We start from the raw sequence: 15,075 nt of genomic DNA, 5'->3' as shown, positions 1-15,075 counted from the left end.
CTGGGGCACGAACCCGTGTCCCTTGCATCGGCAGGCGGACTCTCAACCACTGCGCCACCAGGGAAGCCCGGCAGGTGGATTCTTAACCACTGCACCACTGGGGAAGTACTCCCTTTTCATTTTTGATTCTAGTAATTTGTTTTCTCTCCTTTTTTTTTTTCTTGATCAGTTTAGCTAAAGGTTTGTCAATTTTGTTGATCTTTTCAAAGCAACTTTTGGTTTCATTAATTTTCTGTATTTTTCTATTTGCTATTTTGTTTATCTCCATTCTTATCTTTATTATTATTATTTTTTACTTCTGCTGTCTTTGGGTTTTATTTGCTTTTGTTCCTTAAAGTGTACAGTTAGGTTATTAATTTGACCTTTTTTTCTTTTTAACTTCATGTGCTTGCAACTGTAAATTTCCCTGTTTGTATTGCTTTTGCGGTATCCCATAAATTTTGGTATGTTGTGTTTTTGTTTCCATTCATCTCAAGGTATTTTCTAATTTCCCTGTGATTTCTTCTTTGACACTTTTGTTGGTTAAGACTGTTGATTTCCACATATGTATTTTCCAGTTTTCTCTTGGGATGTTGATTTCTCATTTCATTCCATTTTGATTGGAAAAAATTATTTGTAAGAGGTCAATTCTTTTTAAATTATTAAGACTTGTTTTGTGGCCTAACATATAGTCTCTTCTGGGAAATGTTCCATGTGTACTTGAGAAGAATGTATATTCTGCTCTTGTTGGATGGAGTGTTCTCTATATGTCTTTTAGATCTAATTCGTTTGTTGTGTTGTTCAACTCCTCTGTTTTCTTATTGATTTTCTTTTCGGTTGTTCTATCCATTATTGAAAGTTGGGGTAAAGAGTTTCTGTTTAGGATAATGAAATTCTGGAAATAGATAGTGTTGATGGTTACACAACATTGTGAATGTACTGAATCCCACCGAATTGCACACTGAAAAATGGTTAAAAGTTATGAATGTAAAAGAAAGAATCAGAACTCCAAGAAAAGTCTAAGGCTATGAAAAAAATGGCCATTTGGAAAATGAACAAAGGAACTACTGGAAATAAAAATTACAGTTATTGAATTTTAAAACTTAATAGATGAGGTAGAGTGAAATTTAGACACAGCTAAAGATAGAATTAATAAACTGGAATATCTGACAAGATAATCAATAATGAAGCTCTTAGAAATAAGACTAGAATTAGAAATTTTTAAATGTATCTAAAAGGAGTTTCAATAAAAGAGAATAGAAGGGACTTCCGTGGTGGTCCAGTGGTTAACATTCTGCGCTTCCACTGCAAGGGGTATGGGTTCAATCCCTGGTCAGGGAACTAGGATCCTGCATGGCATGCAGTGCAGCCAAAAAAGAAAAAAAGAATGTGTATGTGTATGTATACACACACACACACATATATATAAAAGAAAAGGAAAATAGAAAGGTAGTATTCAGAGAGATGAGGCTAGGATCTTACAAATAAATGAAAGACATGACCACTCAGATTCAGAAAGCCCAATGAAGAATACCAAAGACAAAAAGATTGTAAAAGCAACTAGAGTGGGACTTCCCTGGTGGCGCGGTGGTCGAGAATCCGCCTGCCAATGCAGGGGACATGGGTTCGAACCCTGGTCCGGGAAGATCCCACATGCCACAGAGCAACTGAGCCTGTGCACCACAACTGCTGAGCCTCCGCTCTAGAGCCTGTAAGCCACAACTACTGAGCCCGTGTGCCACAACTACTGAGCCCCTGTGCCTAGAGCCCATGCTCCGCAACAAGAGAAGCCACCACAGTGAGAAGCCCGTGCACCGCAAAATGAAGAGTAGCCCCAGCTTGACGCAACTAGAGAAAGCCCACATGCAGCAACGAAGACCCAACGCAGCCTAAATAAATAAATAAATAAATAAATAAATAAATAAACAAACAAAACCACTCAAAAAAATAGTAATAAAAAGCAACTAGAGTAAAAAAGATTCCTGCAAATTACCATAGCATGCTTTGCCACAGCATCAGTAGAGGCCAGATAATAGTAGAAAATGTCTTCCGAGAACTTCTGTAAACCTAGAAATATTGACCAAAATAAACAATTTTGGAGGGCAAAAGGGCAAACAGAAACTCTGGGTAACATGTAGATGGAAGGGAATAGTTAAAGTTAGTATTTTAAGTTTCTTATACTGTTTGGAAATAGGGAAGGATGATAGACTTAAAATTGATGGTACGTATATTTTCATATCAATAAGTATTTTATTATTATTTTTAATTAATTTTTTTTGGTTGTGCTGGGTGTTCGTTGCTGTGCGCAGGCTTTCTCTAGTTGCTGCAAGCAGGGGCTGCTCTTCGTTGCTGTGCGCGGGCTTCTCATTGTCATGGCTTCTCTTGTTGCAGAGCATGGGCTCTAGGTGTGCAGGCTTCAGTAGTTGTGGCACACGGGCTCTAGAGCACAGACTTAGTAGTTGTGGCACAAGGGGCTTAGTTGCTCCGCAGCATGTGGGATCTTCCCAGACCAGGGATTGAACCCGTGTCCCCTGCATTGGCAGGCGGATTCTTAACCACTGCACCACCAGGGAAGCCCCTCAATAAGTATTTTAAAACAAAATTTCTCAAAATGTGTTTTCAGAGTGTTATTGTTTTTAAAAAAAACTTTAAAACTTGGAAATATATAGGAGAATGACACCATGACCCTAGGGAAGAGTTTCTTAAGATATAAAGTGGCACAACGTTTAAAAGAAAATATTAAGTATGATTATATAAAAATTAAGAACTTGTGCTTATCATGAAACACTGGTAAAAGACATGAGTATTTCACAGAAAGTGTAAGTATGAATGGTCAGAAGGCATGAAAAAAAATGCTGAACTTCATTAGTAAATGAGAAAATTCAAGTTAAATGAAATGTTAATTTTTTATACCCACCAGACTGCAAAAAATTAAAAGTCTGATAGTGGCCAAGTGTTGGTAAAGATGTAGGAAAAAAGAACTGTTCACTGTAGGAAATGTGAATTGTCATTTTGGAAAATAGTTTGGCCTCCTTTAGTAAAGTTGAGCAAACACACCTGTGACTTAGTACTGTTCCTAGGTGTCTACTCTAGGGACATGCTTGCACAAAAATAGGTATAGTTAAGCCAACAGAATAGCAGCAGCAGAATATGGAGATGAAGAGCATTTGGAGGTACACTGCCTAGGATAAGATCCCAGCTTTGCCACTTACTAGTTTTGTGACTTTTGATAAGTTACTTCACCTCATTATGACAGTTTTCTCTTCTGTAAATATAGTACTTACCTAATCATATAGGGTTGATATGAGGATTAAATGTTATGTGTAAAAGCCTGTCTTATATTGAGTGCTATTTGTGACAATTACATGTAACCATATAGATGAATGTAAAAAACATAACGTGTGAAAGAAACAAGTTGCAGAAAAATACATATGGCACCACACAATTTATACAGTTCGAAGCATATAACATTTAACAAAAGCTTTACAAGAAAATTATTAAAATTTAGTAACACAGATACCCTTTGGGGAGGGAGGAGGCGGGTGGTATGGGGGGGGGGGACACATGGGAGGTTTCTTTTTCTTAAACTCAGTGGTAAATCACAGAGGTGATTTTCATTTTCTTTGGACTGTACATGTTTATGTATTTTATTTCATAATAAAAACTAAAAATAAGGGTGGGATATGTGGAGTTAAATACTTGTTTGATGGAGGACTTCTCAGAGCACTGATAATGTTAATTGTGCATTGTGAACTTCAAAGAGAGATATAGAATTTTTAGGGCTCCCCGCTTGGTCATGGAACCTTTTGGGTATTAACAGCTAAAGTAGGACTACATTATGTGATTGTTGATCTTTAGCTTGAGTTTTAGTGGATAAATAGGATTCTGTTTCACAGTGCACAGATATTTTAACTAAACCACCTACTATTGTACATTGAGTTCACTTGGATTTTTTAATCTTATGAGCAGTATTGAAATGTTTTATTAAAAAATTTTTTTTACAAGACTGAAGTCTTTGCTTATATCTTTAATTATGAATTTTTTTCCCCTGAATTGTGCTATTTCATTTCCTTTACTATAGGAAGGAATTGTTGAGAATCTTTTCAAATGGGCCCGAGAGGCTGATCAGCCACTGAGGACATATTCTACTGGTCTGTTAGGAGGTGCCATGGAAAATCAAGACATTGCTGCCAACTACAGGGATGAAAATTCACAGCTGGTAAGGACCATGTTAAAATGATTTTTTTTGCGTAAGATAGGAGTGTATTCACTTGTTCTTTCTTGCTACTGAACTTGAATAGGTAGATCTTATTTGTTACCTTGTACTAGAGTATAGCTATAATTTCAGCATTTCAAGACTACTTTTCATAAGAGTTTTGATTGGTCCCCCCCTTTTTTTTTTTTTTACTAGAGAATAGCTGTTTTTCATCCTGTCAAGGATCATGATATTTTGTACCAGATAATTAGTACCATTCCCTTTCCCTTCCCAACATCTGGATTATGAAACATTTCAAACGTATAGCAAAATATAATTTTACAGTGAACACCTGTATACACACCACTTACATTGATTGTGAATATTTTACTAAACTTATATTCATGACATACCCATCCATCCATTCACCCCTCTTTATATCCATCCACCATTCTTTGTTTTTTTAATGCAGATTAAAATAAATTGCAGGGCTTCCCTGGTGGCGCAGTGGTTGAGAATCCACCTGCTGATGCAGGGGACCATGGGTTCGTGCCCCGATCCGGGAAGATCCCACATGCCGCGGAGTGGCTGGGCCTGTGAGCCATGGCCACTGAACCTGTGCATCCAGAGCCTGTGCTCCGCAACGGGAGAGGCCACAACAGTGAGAGGCCCACGTACCACAAAAAAATATATAAATAAAAAATAAATTGCAGACCTAATCACTCTCTCTTTTTAAAACTAAGCATAATACTACAGTTTAGGATTGGCCCAAAAAAATGCGTTCTTAAAGGAAAAGGTAAAACATAAGTGGTGAACTTGAAAATTAGATTATGTAATTATGTGTAATGTAGATGACAGTATTTAACAGAATACAACTTATGGCAGATAAAAGTTTCAGAAACCTTCATGTTTGATTTTCAGACACTTTTTAAAAATTGTGAATATATCTAATGTCTGCCTCTTCAGGTGTGATGGTCCATCCCAGCTTGATCCAGCCAGATATGTTGTGAATTAGGTGTTTTATGTGCAAATCTTCTGGTTTGGGTTCTCTGGGAAATTTTTTGGGGAATGAGACTTTTAGCCATTATTTATTTCATCAAGCTGTAGGAATCAAGTCAACATATTGATCAAATCTTTACTATTACCAGGCATTGAGATAATTTTATGAGTATCCTTAAGTGGAAGTAAGAATTATTTGAATCATTTAAATTAAGATGCAGAAGAGACAACCCCTTTTATTCCAATATCTGTTGATAGGTGGCAATAGTACTTCGAAGACTGAGGGAGCTACAGCTTCAGGAAGTAGCTTTGAGGCAAGAAAGCAAGCGTCCTAGCCCACGAAAGCTCTCCTCTGAACCCCTTTTGCCCCTGGATGAAGAAGCTGTGGATATGGACTATGGCGACATGGCTGTAGATGTAGTGGATGGCGAACAAGAGGAAGCTTCTGGAGACATGGAGATCTCCTTTCATCTTGATTCAGGCCACAAGACCAGTAGCAGAGTGAACTCAGCAACTAAACCTGAGGAAGGAGGATTGAGGAAAAACAAGTCAGCGAAACAGGGTGACAGAGAGAGCTTTAGGAAAGCCAAGCAAAAGTTGGGTTTCTCATCATCTGATCCAGATCGCATGTTTGTTGAGCTGTCTAACAGCAGCTGGTCAGAAATGTCCCCCTGGGTGATTGGCACCAATTATACCCTTTATCCTATGACTCCTGCTATCGAGCAGCGACTTATTCTCCAGTATCTGACCCCTTTAGGAGAATATCAGGAGGTAAGCTTATTGGGAAGAGTAGTGTTCACATTTTGGGACCACTGTGTTTATTTCTGGGATATTTTGTGGTGTCATTTTATACATTGATGTGTTTTTACTCTAATACAGAAAAGTCTTTGCATCAAACTGGTAAAGTCTTATGGAGGTCACTCCTGATAAGGCCTTTTCAATCAAAGTGTGTTTGTATGTTTATCTTCATAAAGGGGGGGAAGAGACACCTCATTTCTTTAATCTTCTATCCTCATAAAGGAATAGGAAATATGTGAAAATAAATTCAAATGTTAAGACTTGTTTTTGGTGTTGATTTCAGTTACTTCCCATATTCATGCAACTTGGATCACGAGATTTGATGATGTTCTATATTGACTTGAAACAGACTAACGATGTCCTACTTACATTTGAGGCACTCAAGGTAAAGTTCTTAAAAATGTTAGGTCACTGAGCATTTTATTGACATGGATGTGCCTATATGTTTTGGTATGTAGCATCTCTGGATTTTATTGTTCAGGGTGGTGCTTTTTTTAAAAAATAAATTTATTTTATTTATTTATTTAGTTTTGGCTGCATTCGGTCTTCGTTGCTGCATGTGGGCTTTCTCTAGTTGCAGTGAGTGGGGGCTACTCTCCGTTGGGGGTGCGCAGGCTTCTCATTGCAGTGGCTTCTCTTGTTGCAAAGCACAGGCTCTAGGCGCGTAGGCTTCAGAAGTTGTGGCTCGCAGGCTCTAGAGTGCATGCTCAGTAGTTGTGGTGCGTGGGCTTAGTTGCTCCGTGGCATGTAGGATCTTCCCGGACCAGGAATAGAACCCGTGTCCCCTGCATTGGCAGGTGTGTTCTTTTTGTTTATTTTGTTTTTGTTTTTTAAATTAATTAATTAATTTTGGCTGTGTTGGGTCTTCGTTCCTGCATGTGGGCTTTCTCTAGTTGCAGTGAGTGGGGACTACTCTTCGTTGCAGCGCGTGGGCTTCTTGTGGTGGCTTCTCTTGTTGTGGAGAATGGGCTCTAGGCACACGGGCTTCAGTAGTTGTGGCACGCGGGCTCAGTAGTTGTGGCACGCGAGCTTAGTTGCTCCGTGGCATGTGGGATCTTCCTGGAATAGGGACTGAACCTGTGTCCCCTGCATTGGCAGGCGGATTCTTAACCACTGCGCCACCAGGGAAGTCCCCAGGGTGTTTCTATTGCCAGATGTGTCAATCGTGACAAATGAAAATTTCTTTTTTAGATAGAAGAAATGAGGCTTACCAAGTGCCTCCACAGAAATTCAGGGGTCAGTCCTAGAGGATTGAATGTTAAGGGAGAAAATGGATCTAGACCTGAGAGTGGCCTCAGTTATTGTTATTGGATAGGAAGAGAAACTAAGTGTATAGTACCTTAGGTCATACTACCTTTTAAGTATTCTGTCAGCCAACAACACTTCTTCTCAATTATTAACTATATACATATTGTATGATGTTAGATTATTTAGAGTGAACAAAATATAAAGCAGAAAATGAGTAAAGAAATAGAAGCATACTCAAATTCAGTAAAGGTAAATGATTTTCTAGGTAGCAAAGGGGCTAAATGTAAGAGGGCAGGTATGTCTAGCCCACCAAATCCATACCTTTTCATGATAATTAAGGTAATCTGAAGGGAGAGAGGTTAAGTGGAATGAATAATTTTGTGACTATTATAGTTCTACCCAACAGGTGACTAAATGAACACAGTACTATTCTGTGATGTTTACAATATTAGACAAATAAATTCTCTGCTGTTTATTGTTTGGTTAAGAGAGACAGGCATGTAAGCCTATGATTTCTTTTAGATATTATAGATGTTGTGAAAAAAGTATGCGGCACAAAGGAAGGAGTGGTCTGTTCTCCTTGAGAAATAGTAGCTTCTAGACAAGACCTCTGAAAAAGAGATAATGTTCTCACTGGCTGTTCAAAGTTACAATTTCATTCCTCATATTCCAGAGCCATGCTGTCCAATAGAACTTTCTGTGATGATGGAAATGTTCTTTGTCTGTGCTGTTCAAAACAGTGGCTACTGGCCATATATGAGCACTTAAAATGTAGCTAGTGCCTCTGAGGCATTGAATTTTTAACTAAATTTTAATTAAATTAGCCACATGTGGCCAGTGACTAGTGCATTGGACAGCACAGTTCCAGAGTATATTGAAATTAAATAGAAATAAGGAAATTTGCCTTTCAGACCCCAGAAATTTTAAGTTTGGAGGAGGTCAGACATAAATTGGAGTAACATGTATTCCTATGTATGGGATGCAGTGTGTGTGTGTGTGTGTGTGTGTGTGTGTGTGTGTGTGTGTGTAAAGTGTGTAAACTCATGATTATACTTTGAATAGTGGGATGAAGCTGGAGGTCAGAGTTGTCTCCAGTGACCCAAAGGTATTACTTTCAGATGCAGCATCCTGTCCTGAAAAGGAAATAGTGGAAGAAGGGATTTGGGCAGTTGCTATTTCTGTAGGTCTTTGTATGAGGAACTGTAATGGGTGTCATTATCCAGCTGTTTTCTGTGCAGACTCATATAAGGGATTAAAGAAAATGAAATAAGGATGAACAGGGAAAAATAAGACAAGAGATCCTTCTTATAGGGAAATAAAAAATATAGAAAGTTATGTGTACTGTTTTGTTCAAAAGGAAGTCTCAGTTGTGTAGGAGAAGGAACAGGTGTTGAAGTTAGTATTGGGTTGGCCAAAAAGTTCTGGTTTTTCTGTAAGATCTTATAGATCAATAGAAACAAAATGGGATAAAATAGTAAATTAAGAGCTAGAACCTTATATGGAGGTACAATACAAGGAGAGAAAATAGAATCTTTGCCTACATGAGTGAGGTGATCCAGGTTATGGGCTAGGTTGAGCCAAGTAGAATTAAGGTTCTTGGTAAAGATTGAGCCTGTTTGTTCTCTGTTTCCCTACCTACTGATTGTGGCAGTGGAACTGCCACTTTATGGTAGAGACATTATTGGAAAAAGCATGTGCAGTGGCCTAAGTATTGGGGAGGGAACCATACATGGTTTAGTTGTTTCTTGGGGAAAGACTTGGTGGGAATGTGGTAGAGGTTTGTGTATCAGCCAAGTAAAGAGGGAAGGGATTTGAATTATATATAAGGATTAGTCTGAGTCTGTGTGTTAAGAGAACTTCTGAAGAGGGTACATACATGTTGTTTTTGCCATTGACCTTGGTGAAATTTATACAGGTATCAAATCATGTAATTACAAATCTGTGTTTTCTGTACCTGCTGCCTGTATCACCACCCAGAAGACACTGTGACATGAGAAACAGGAGGCCAACAGAAACAGGAAGCTCCAGTTCTCCTAAGGCCCCATCCACAATGGCCTGGGTTCAAAGTCGTTGAGTAGCCTGCTGCTTGCATTGCACTCCTTGCCCTTAAAATTGCCCAGAAGATCAGGTCCACCCAGAGAGGCTAGTAAGAATTGAACAGCAAGTTAACAAAACTTGATAACAAAGGCCTGTCTAATAGAGACTTAATAAAATAGTTAATTAATAAAGGTCTATTTAAAGTGCATTCTCATTAGTTCTAAAAATTTACTAATTTTGATAATTTGCTGAAGACTTTTCTTTGGGGATATATTGAGGATCAATTTAAAAGAAAGCAGAGTTTTGGATTTTATTAGATGATGAGTCTGACTGAGCCAAAGCTAAAACATAGAGCTGATGATATTAAAAGGATTAAAATGGGAAGGGTAACAAAAATCCTTTAGGGAAACTATGTAATAATAAAATGGTGTAGGATTATGTCATTATGTACAGCAATATTCTTCATTTCTTGTTTTTCACCTTCATGAAAACCTTTGGTATTAGGAGGGAATATTATGGAATCCTAGAGTTTTTTTGTTTTGTTTTTTGTTTCCCTTAAGCAGTATTGGTTTTACTTCTGTTTTGAGGGAGTGGTTGTCTGCTTCAGAGGAGTCTTTGTGTTTAGCAACTGTGAAGAGATATTTGTACTAGATTTTTCCACGGTGATGTGTGTCCTCTTTGTTTAGCACCTAGCATCTCTCCTGCTCCATAACAAGTTTGCCACAGAATTTGTTGCGCATGGTGGCGTACAGAAATTACTGGAAATTCCTCGTCCTTCTATGGCTGCAACTGGTGTATCCATGTGCTTGTATTACCTGTCCTACAACCAGGATGCCATGGAAAGAGTAAGTCCAGTCCATTCAGATGTATGGGAATGGGATAGGGTGGGGAATATTCTAGTACATTCACAGGAAAACTTTTGGATAAGAAAAAATGAATAGGTGGATTAGGTTTTAATGAAAGAAGCAAGGAGCATGAATATCTGATCTTTACAGAGCATTCTAAAAATGTAAAATTCTTTAGAAAAGGTCCAAAATGTAAAATTTTGTAGTCCTTTTTTTCCTGACTCTCTGAAAGAAAAAAACCAACAAAAAACCCAAGATGGATTGGGGTCACAGAACTTTTTTTTAGTTTTTGCCATTTTTACTACATTAGAATTATTTTCAGGCTCTTTTCAGATGTCCCTCAGTGGAGTTATATTTTTCATTTTTGAGTCAGTCTATTATAAAAACAACAGATGATGCTTTATGTATTTGTGTTAACAAATAGTTCATGGTAGAGACAGTAAAATCATTCCAGTTGTTCTCAGGGCTCCAGAAGTACCCCCTCTGGTTTTTCTGTTTTTTTTCCAGCTAAGACTTTTTATTTAGTGATTTTTTTTTTTTTTTTTTTTCGGACCAGGGCACGAACCCGTATCCCCTGCATCGGCAGGCGGACTCTCAGCCACTGCACCACCAGGGAAGCCCTATTTAGTGATTTTTTAAAAAAGTGTAAGTGGGTTGTACATTTGAAAAGAAATGGGTCCCTAGACACCACTAGGGAAGCTCTTGTCATTTCTATGCCTGGAATATTTTCCTCATATTCTATGTGGTGTGGCTTTTCTGGTAGAGTGAAGTTGGTAAGTTCTTCTTGGGTGGTGTCTTTATTCATCTTTGCATATTTACTAATAGGGTAATATTTTGATTTTAATTTTTTTACTCCTTAAGATTCAGCATTATGCAAGGATATGTAATCTTTTGAGAGTAGGAACCTAATCTGTGTGTGTATGTACAAAATTAATTGTGGTTAAGATAAAAAAGTATCAAACAAACCTGGGTAATGCTTCAGAATTCATTGTCTGACTTACAGGAGACAACAAAATGTGTGTGAACGAATCAGTGAGTGAATGGATATTAAACTTGTAGACTTTAGTATCAGAAGGCTCAGTCACTTTTATCAGCCTGGGGAAGTCCCTTATGTCTCTGAGCCACTTCTTCATCTGTTAGGTGGGAATACTAATATCTGTGTAACAGAGCGTTGTGAGCATTAAAGGATATAAATATTTGCAGAATTTAGCACTCAGTATGTTTAGGTGGAATTTAAATATTTTTCTAAATTTAGGTGGTTTTCAGGCTTGGAATAGATTGTTATAAAATTTCATTTGTAACGTAAGCTTTAAACTCAGAATGACTTGCCCAGGAGTGATTATTGTATTTTGCAAAGATATCTATCTACACTGTGAATTTTTCTTCCCTTTTGTGAAGGTTCCTTCCCCCAAATTTTTTAAAATTAAGTTTTATTTTTATTTTTTGCAGGTTTGCATGCATCCCCACAACGTTCTGTCTGATGTGGTGAACTACACACTGTGGTTAATGGAATGTTCTCATGCTTCAGGATGCTGCCACGCTACCATGTTTTTCTCAATCTGCTTCTCCTTCCGGGCTGTATTGGAACTCTTTGACCGCTATGATGGTCTTCGTCGTCTGGTGAACTTGGTGAGGTTCTTCAGTGGCTTCTCTTTGTGAGGAGCAGGGGTCCTGCTTGTCTGGGCTGCCCTTCAGTGGCATTGAAGAGAGGAAGCTTCTGGCTGGAGGAATTTTGCTATCATTTTTATGGATGAAGTCTTTTTTCCTCCTTCATTTACAAGTTTCTTTTCCTCTTAAGAGGACTATACCATTGTAGACTTGCCTTGAATATAGTAATCTTACAGGGGGAATTGCTTGATCCTTCTAAAAAGCAAGTTTTGTGCCTCTGTGTCTTTCAACATGATTGAAAACTATGTAATTTTTCAATATAGGTTTAATGTTTTGCTTTCATACGGCTACTCTTAGCATGTTGTATGGACAGATGTACTTTGATGTTTGTCAATCTTCATGAGCACAAAAGTTGATTGAAGTCTTTCTCCTCTCCTTTTACTTTTCTCTTCCTCTGTGTTCTTCCTCCTCTTTTGCCCCATTTTTTTGCCTCTTTCTTAATAGATCAGTACTTTGGAGATTCTAAATTTGGAAGATCAGGGTGCACTTCTGAGTGATGATGAAATATTTGCTAGCCGCCAAACTGGGAAACATACCTGCATGGCCTTGCGCAAGTACTTTGAGGCTCACCTGGCCATTAAATTGGAACAAGTGAGGCAGTCGCTTCAGAGGACTGAGGGTGGCATTCTTGTTCATCCTCAACCCCCGTACAAGGTGAGAGAACCTTGTCTAAAAAGGAAACGTTAGCACTGTCTGTAGCATCTTGGGCCTGAAATGCACATTCATATCAGTGGAGTCCACGTGGGATGTACATTGTTGGATTATACTTGCACTGTGTGGAGGCAGAATACTTGAAAACGGATGTAGGGAATTCCCTGGTGGTCCAGTACTTTGAGGCTCACCTGGCCATTAAATTGGAACAAGTGAAGCAGTCACTTCAGAGGACTGAGGGTGGCATTCTTGTTCATCCTCAACCCCCGTACAAGGTGAGAGAACCTTGTCTAAAAAGGAAACGTTAGCACTGTCTGTAGCATCTTGGGCCTGAAATGCACATTCATATCAGTGGAGTCCACGTGGGATGTACATTGTTGGATTATACTTGCACTGTGTGGAGGCAGAATACTTGAAAACGGATGTAGGGAATTCCCTGGTGGTCCAGTGGCAGGACTTGACATTTTCACTGCAGTGGCTTGGGTTTGATCCCTGGTTGGGGAACTAAGATCCTGCAGGTCACACGATGTGGCCAAAAAAACCCACAAAAAAACAAACAAAAAAAAGAAAATGGATATATCGAGGACTTATTTTGCTCCCAGTTGTAAGTTTCTATCTCTGGGATACTAGAACTAAAAGATGAACTGAGATGTCTGTAAAAGGGCTTTCTTTTATGGAAAGTACTAGATAGTCTACCTTCTTCTGTGTGGAATTTTTTTTCTGAAAGGGTGCATCTATAATTCCCCTTCACTGTCATTTTTGAACTTAGTATGTTTTGGAACGAAGATTAGTATCTGCGTGTTTTAAAAACCACAAATTGAAAAGAAACCAATTATTTTACGTGGTTCTTCTTTTTCTTTTTAAGCTGTGAAATACATGCACCAGTGATTTGAACATTTTGTTACCTTTTGGGCAAAATGTATTATGAGTCTAGTTATAAATAAAATAAAAGATTAAACACCATTTATATATATTCATTGTTTCACATTTGGATTGTGGACTCAAGAAGTGTGGGATTTGAAAGCTATTATTACTTAGCTTATTATTAAAATCTGTTGACCACTGAGCTGTGCTGGAGAAGATAGCAGGCAGATTGAGTTCTTTAATAATATGTATCTCTGGGCTTCCCTGGTGGTGCAGTGGTTAAGAAGCTGCCTGCCAATGCAGGGGACATGGGTTCAATCCCTGGTCCGGGATGATCCCACATGCCGCAGAGCAGCTAAGCCCGTGTGCCACAACTACTGAGGCTGCAAGTCACAACTACTGAGCGCACGAGCCTAGAGCCCTGCTTCCGCAACAAGAGAAGCCACCGCAATGAGAAACCTGCGCACCGCAAGGAAGAGTAGCCCCCACTCACCGCAACTAGAGAAAGCCCTCACGCAGCAACAAAGACACAATGCAGCCAAAAATAAATAAATTAATTAAAAAAAATAATAATATGTATCTCTCCTTTTAGGCATGTTCATATACTCATGAACAGATTGTGGAAATGATGGAGTTTTTGATAGAATATGGCCCAGCGCAGCTATATTGGGAGCCAGCTGAAGTCTTCCTCAAACTTTCTTGTGTCCAACTCTTGTTGCAGCTTATTTCTATTGCTTGTAATTGGAAGACCTATTATGCAAGGTGGGACCATGAAGTTAAGAGTCTGCTTTTTGCTAAAGTTAATGTTGGTTTTCACATAGTGTGTGCTTAACAAACATTTGTTGAATTGAATTGAAATTTTGGACTTGAATCTGAGACACTAGATTAAGCATGATAATTAAGCATGATAATATCACTTTAAATTTATAGAGTGCTTGGTCATGGTGATTATAAATACTGCAAAATAGGCAAGGATCATTATCTGTACTCTTAGAGAAGTTACATAATCTACATGGCTACAGCTGCAGAGGTGGGGTTGAAGTCCTTTCTGGACACTGGAGTCCAGTATTCTTTGGTACTTAGACTTTAAATATCTCTCTATCGCTTGACAGCCATATATAATATTTATCTTACCTTCACATAAAACTATTTTTTGCTCTTGTTATGATTTTCACCATTCAGTTGAAAACAGAGCAAAGCGGGACAAGGCTCAGGGAAAAACAGGTAATGGAGTCAGGAGGTTGGGTAGGTTCTATTTGAGGATGATGTAAAAAGAGTTAAAACTATATTTTGGAAAAGATGGAGTCTGAAGGGAAGATAGTAACAAAATTTATAAACAGTGGTTCTTGACCTCCTTTCCCTGTCCACCCACTGCCATAAAGACAAGAGGTGCTTATTTAGGGTGCATATAGCTTGTTTGCTAAATCCCAGGATAATTAAATCTAGAGGAATACTTTTGGAGTGGCCATTTTCAAACTTTTTGGTCTCAAGGTCCCTTTACTGTATTAAAAATTATTAGAACCCCCAAAAGCTTTTGTTTTTACATCTATTGATGTTTAACATATTGGAAATTAAAACTGAGAAAATATAAAAATATTTATTTATTTAAAAATAATCTGAACCCATTGCTTATTAGCATTTTTTATGAAAAGTTTCCAAGGGCTTCCCTGGTGGCGCAGTGGTTGCGCGTCCGCCTGCCGATGCAGGGGAACCGGGTTCGCGCCCCGGTTTGGGAGGATCCCACATGCCGCGGAGCGGCTGGGCCCGTGAGCCATGGCCGCTGAGCCTGCG

The 15,075-nt window shown here is 38.6% G+C and overlaps 1 protein-coding gene across 1 annotated transcript in view; it reads left to right on the top strand.

Moving 5' to 3' along the window:
- The window catches only part of DCAF1 (DDB1 and CUL4 associated factor 1), an 87,426-nt gene that overhangs the window by 37,249 nt on the left and 35,102 nt on the right, over positions 1-15,075 (top strand). Inside the window, exons 6-12 of the mRNA XM_055080070.1 lie at positions 4,061-4,198; positions 5,432-5,944; positions 6,255-6,356; positions 9,943-10,101; positions 11,551-11,730; positions 12,214-12,423; positions 13,877-14,046. Of these exons, the coding sequence (XP_054936045.1) occupies positions 4,061-4,198; positions 5,432-5,944; positions 6,255-6,356; positions 9,943-10,101; positions 11,551-11,730; positions 12,214-12,423; positions 13,877-14,046 (1,472 nt within the window). The remainder of the gene's footprint in view (positions 1-4,060; positions 4,199-5,431; positions 5,945-6,254; positions 6,357-9,942; positions 10,102-11,550; positions 11,731-12,213; positions 12,424-13,876; positions 14,047-15,075) is intronic.

This window comes from Physeter macrocephalus, chromosome 18 (genome assembly GCF_002837175.3).
Source record: "Physeter macrocephalus isolate SW-GA chromosome 18, ASM283717v5, whole genome shotgun sequence".
Taxonomy (NCBI): domain Eukaryota; kingdom Metazoa; phylum Chordata; class Mammalia; order Artiodactyla; family Physeteridae; genus Physeter; species Physeter macrocephalus.
Note: the sequence above shows the minus strand (reverse complement) of the source record. Positions and strands in the feature narration are given on the sequence as shown.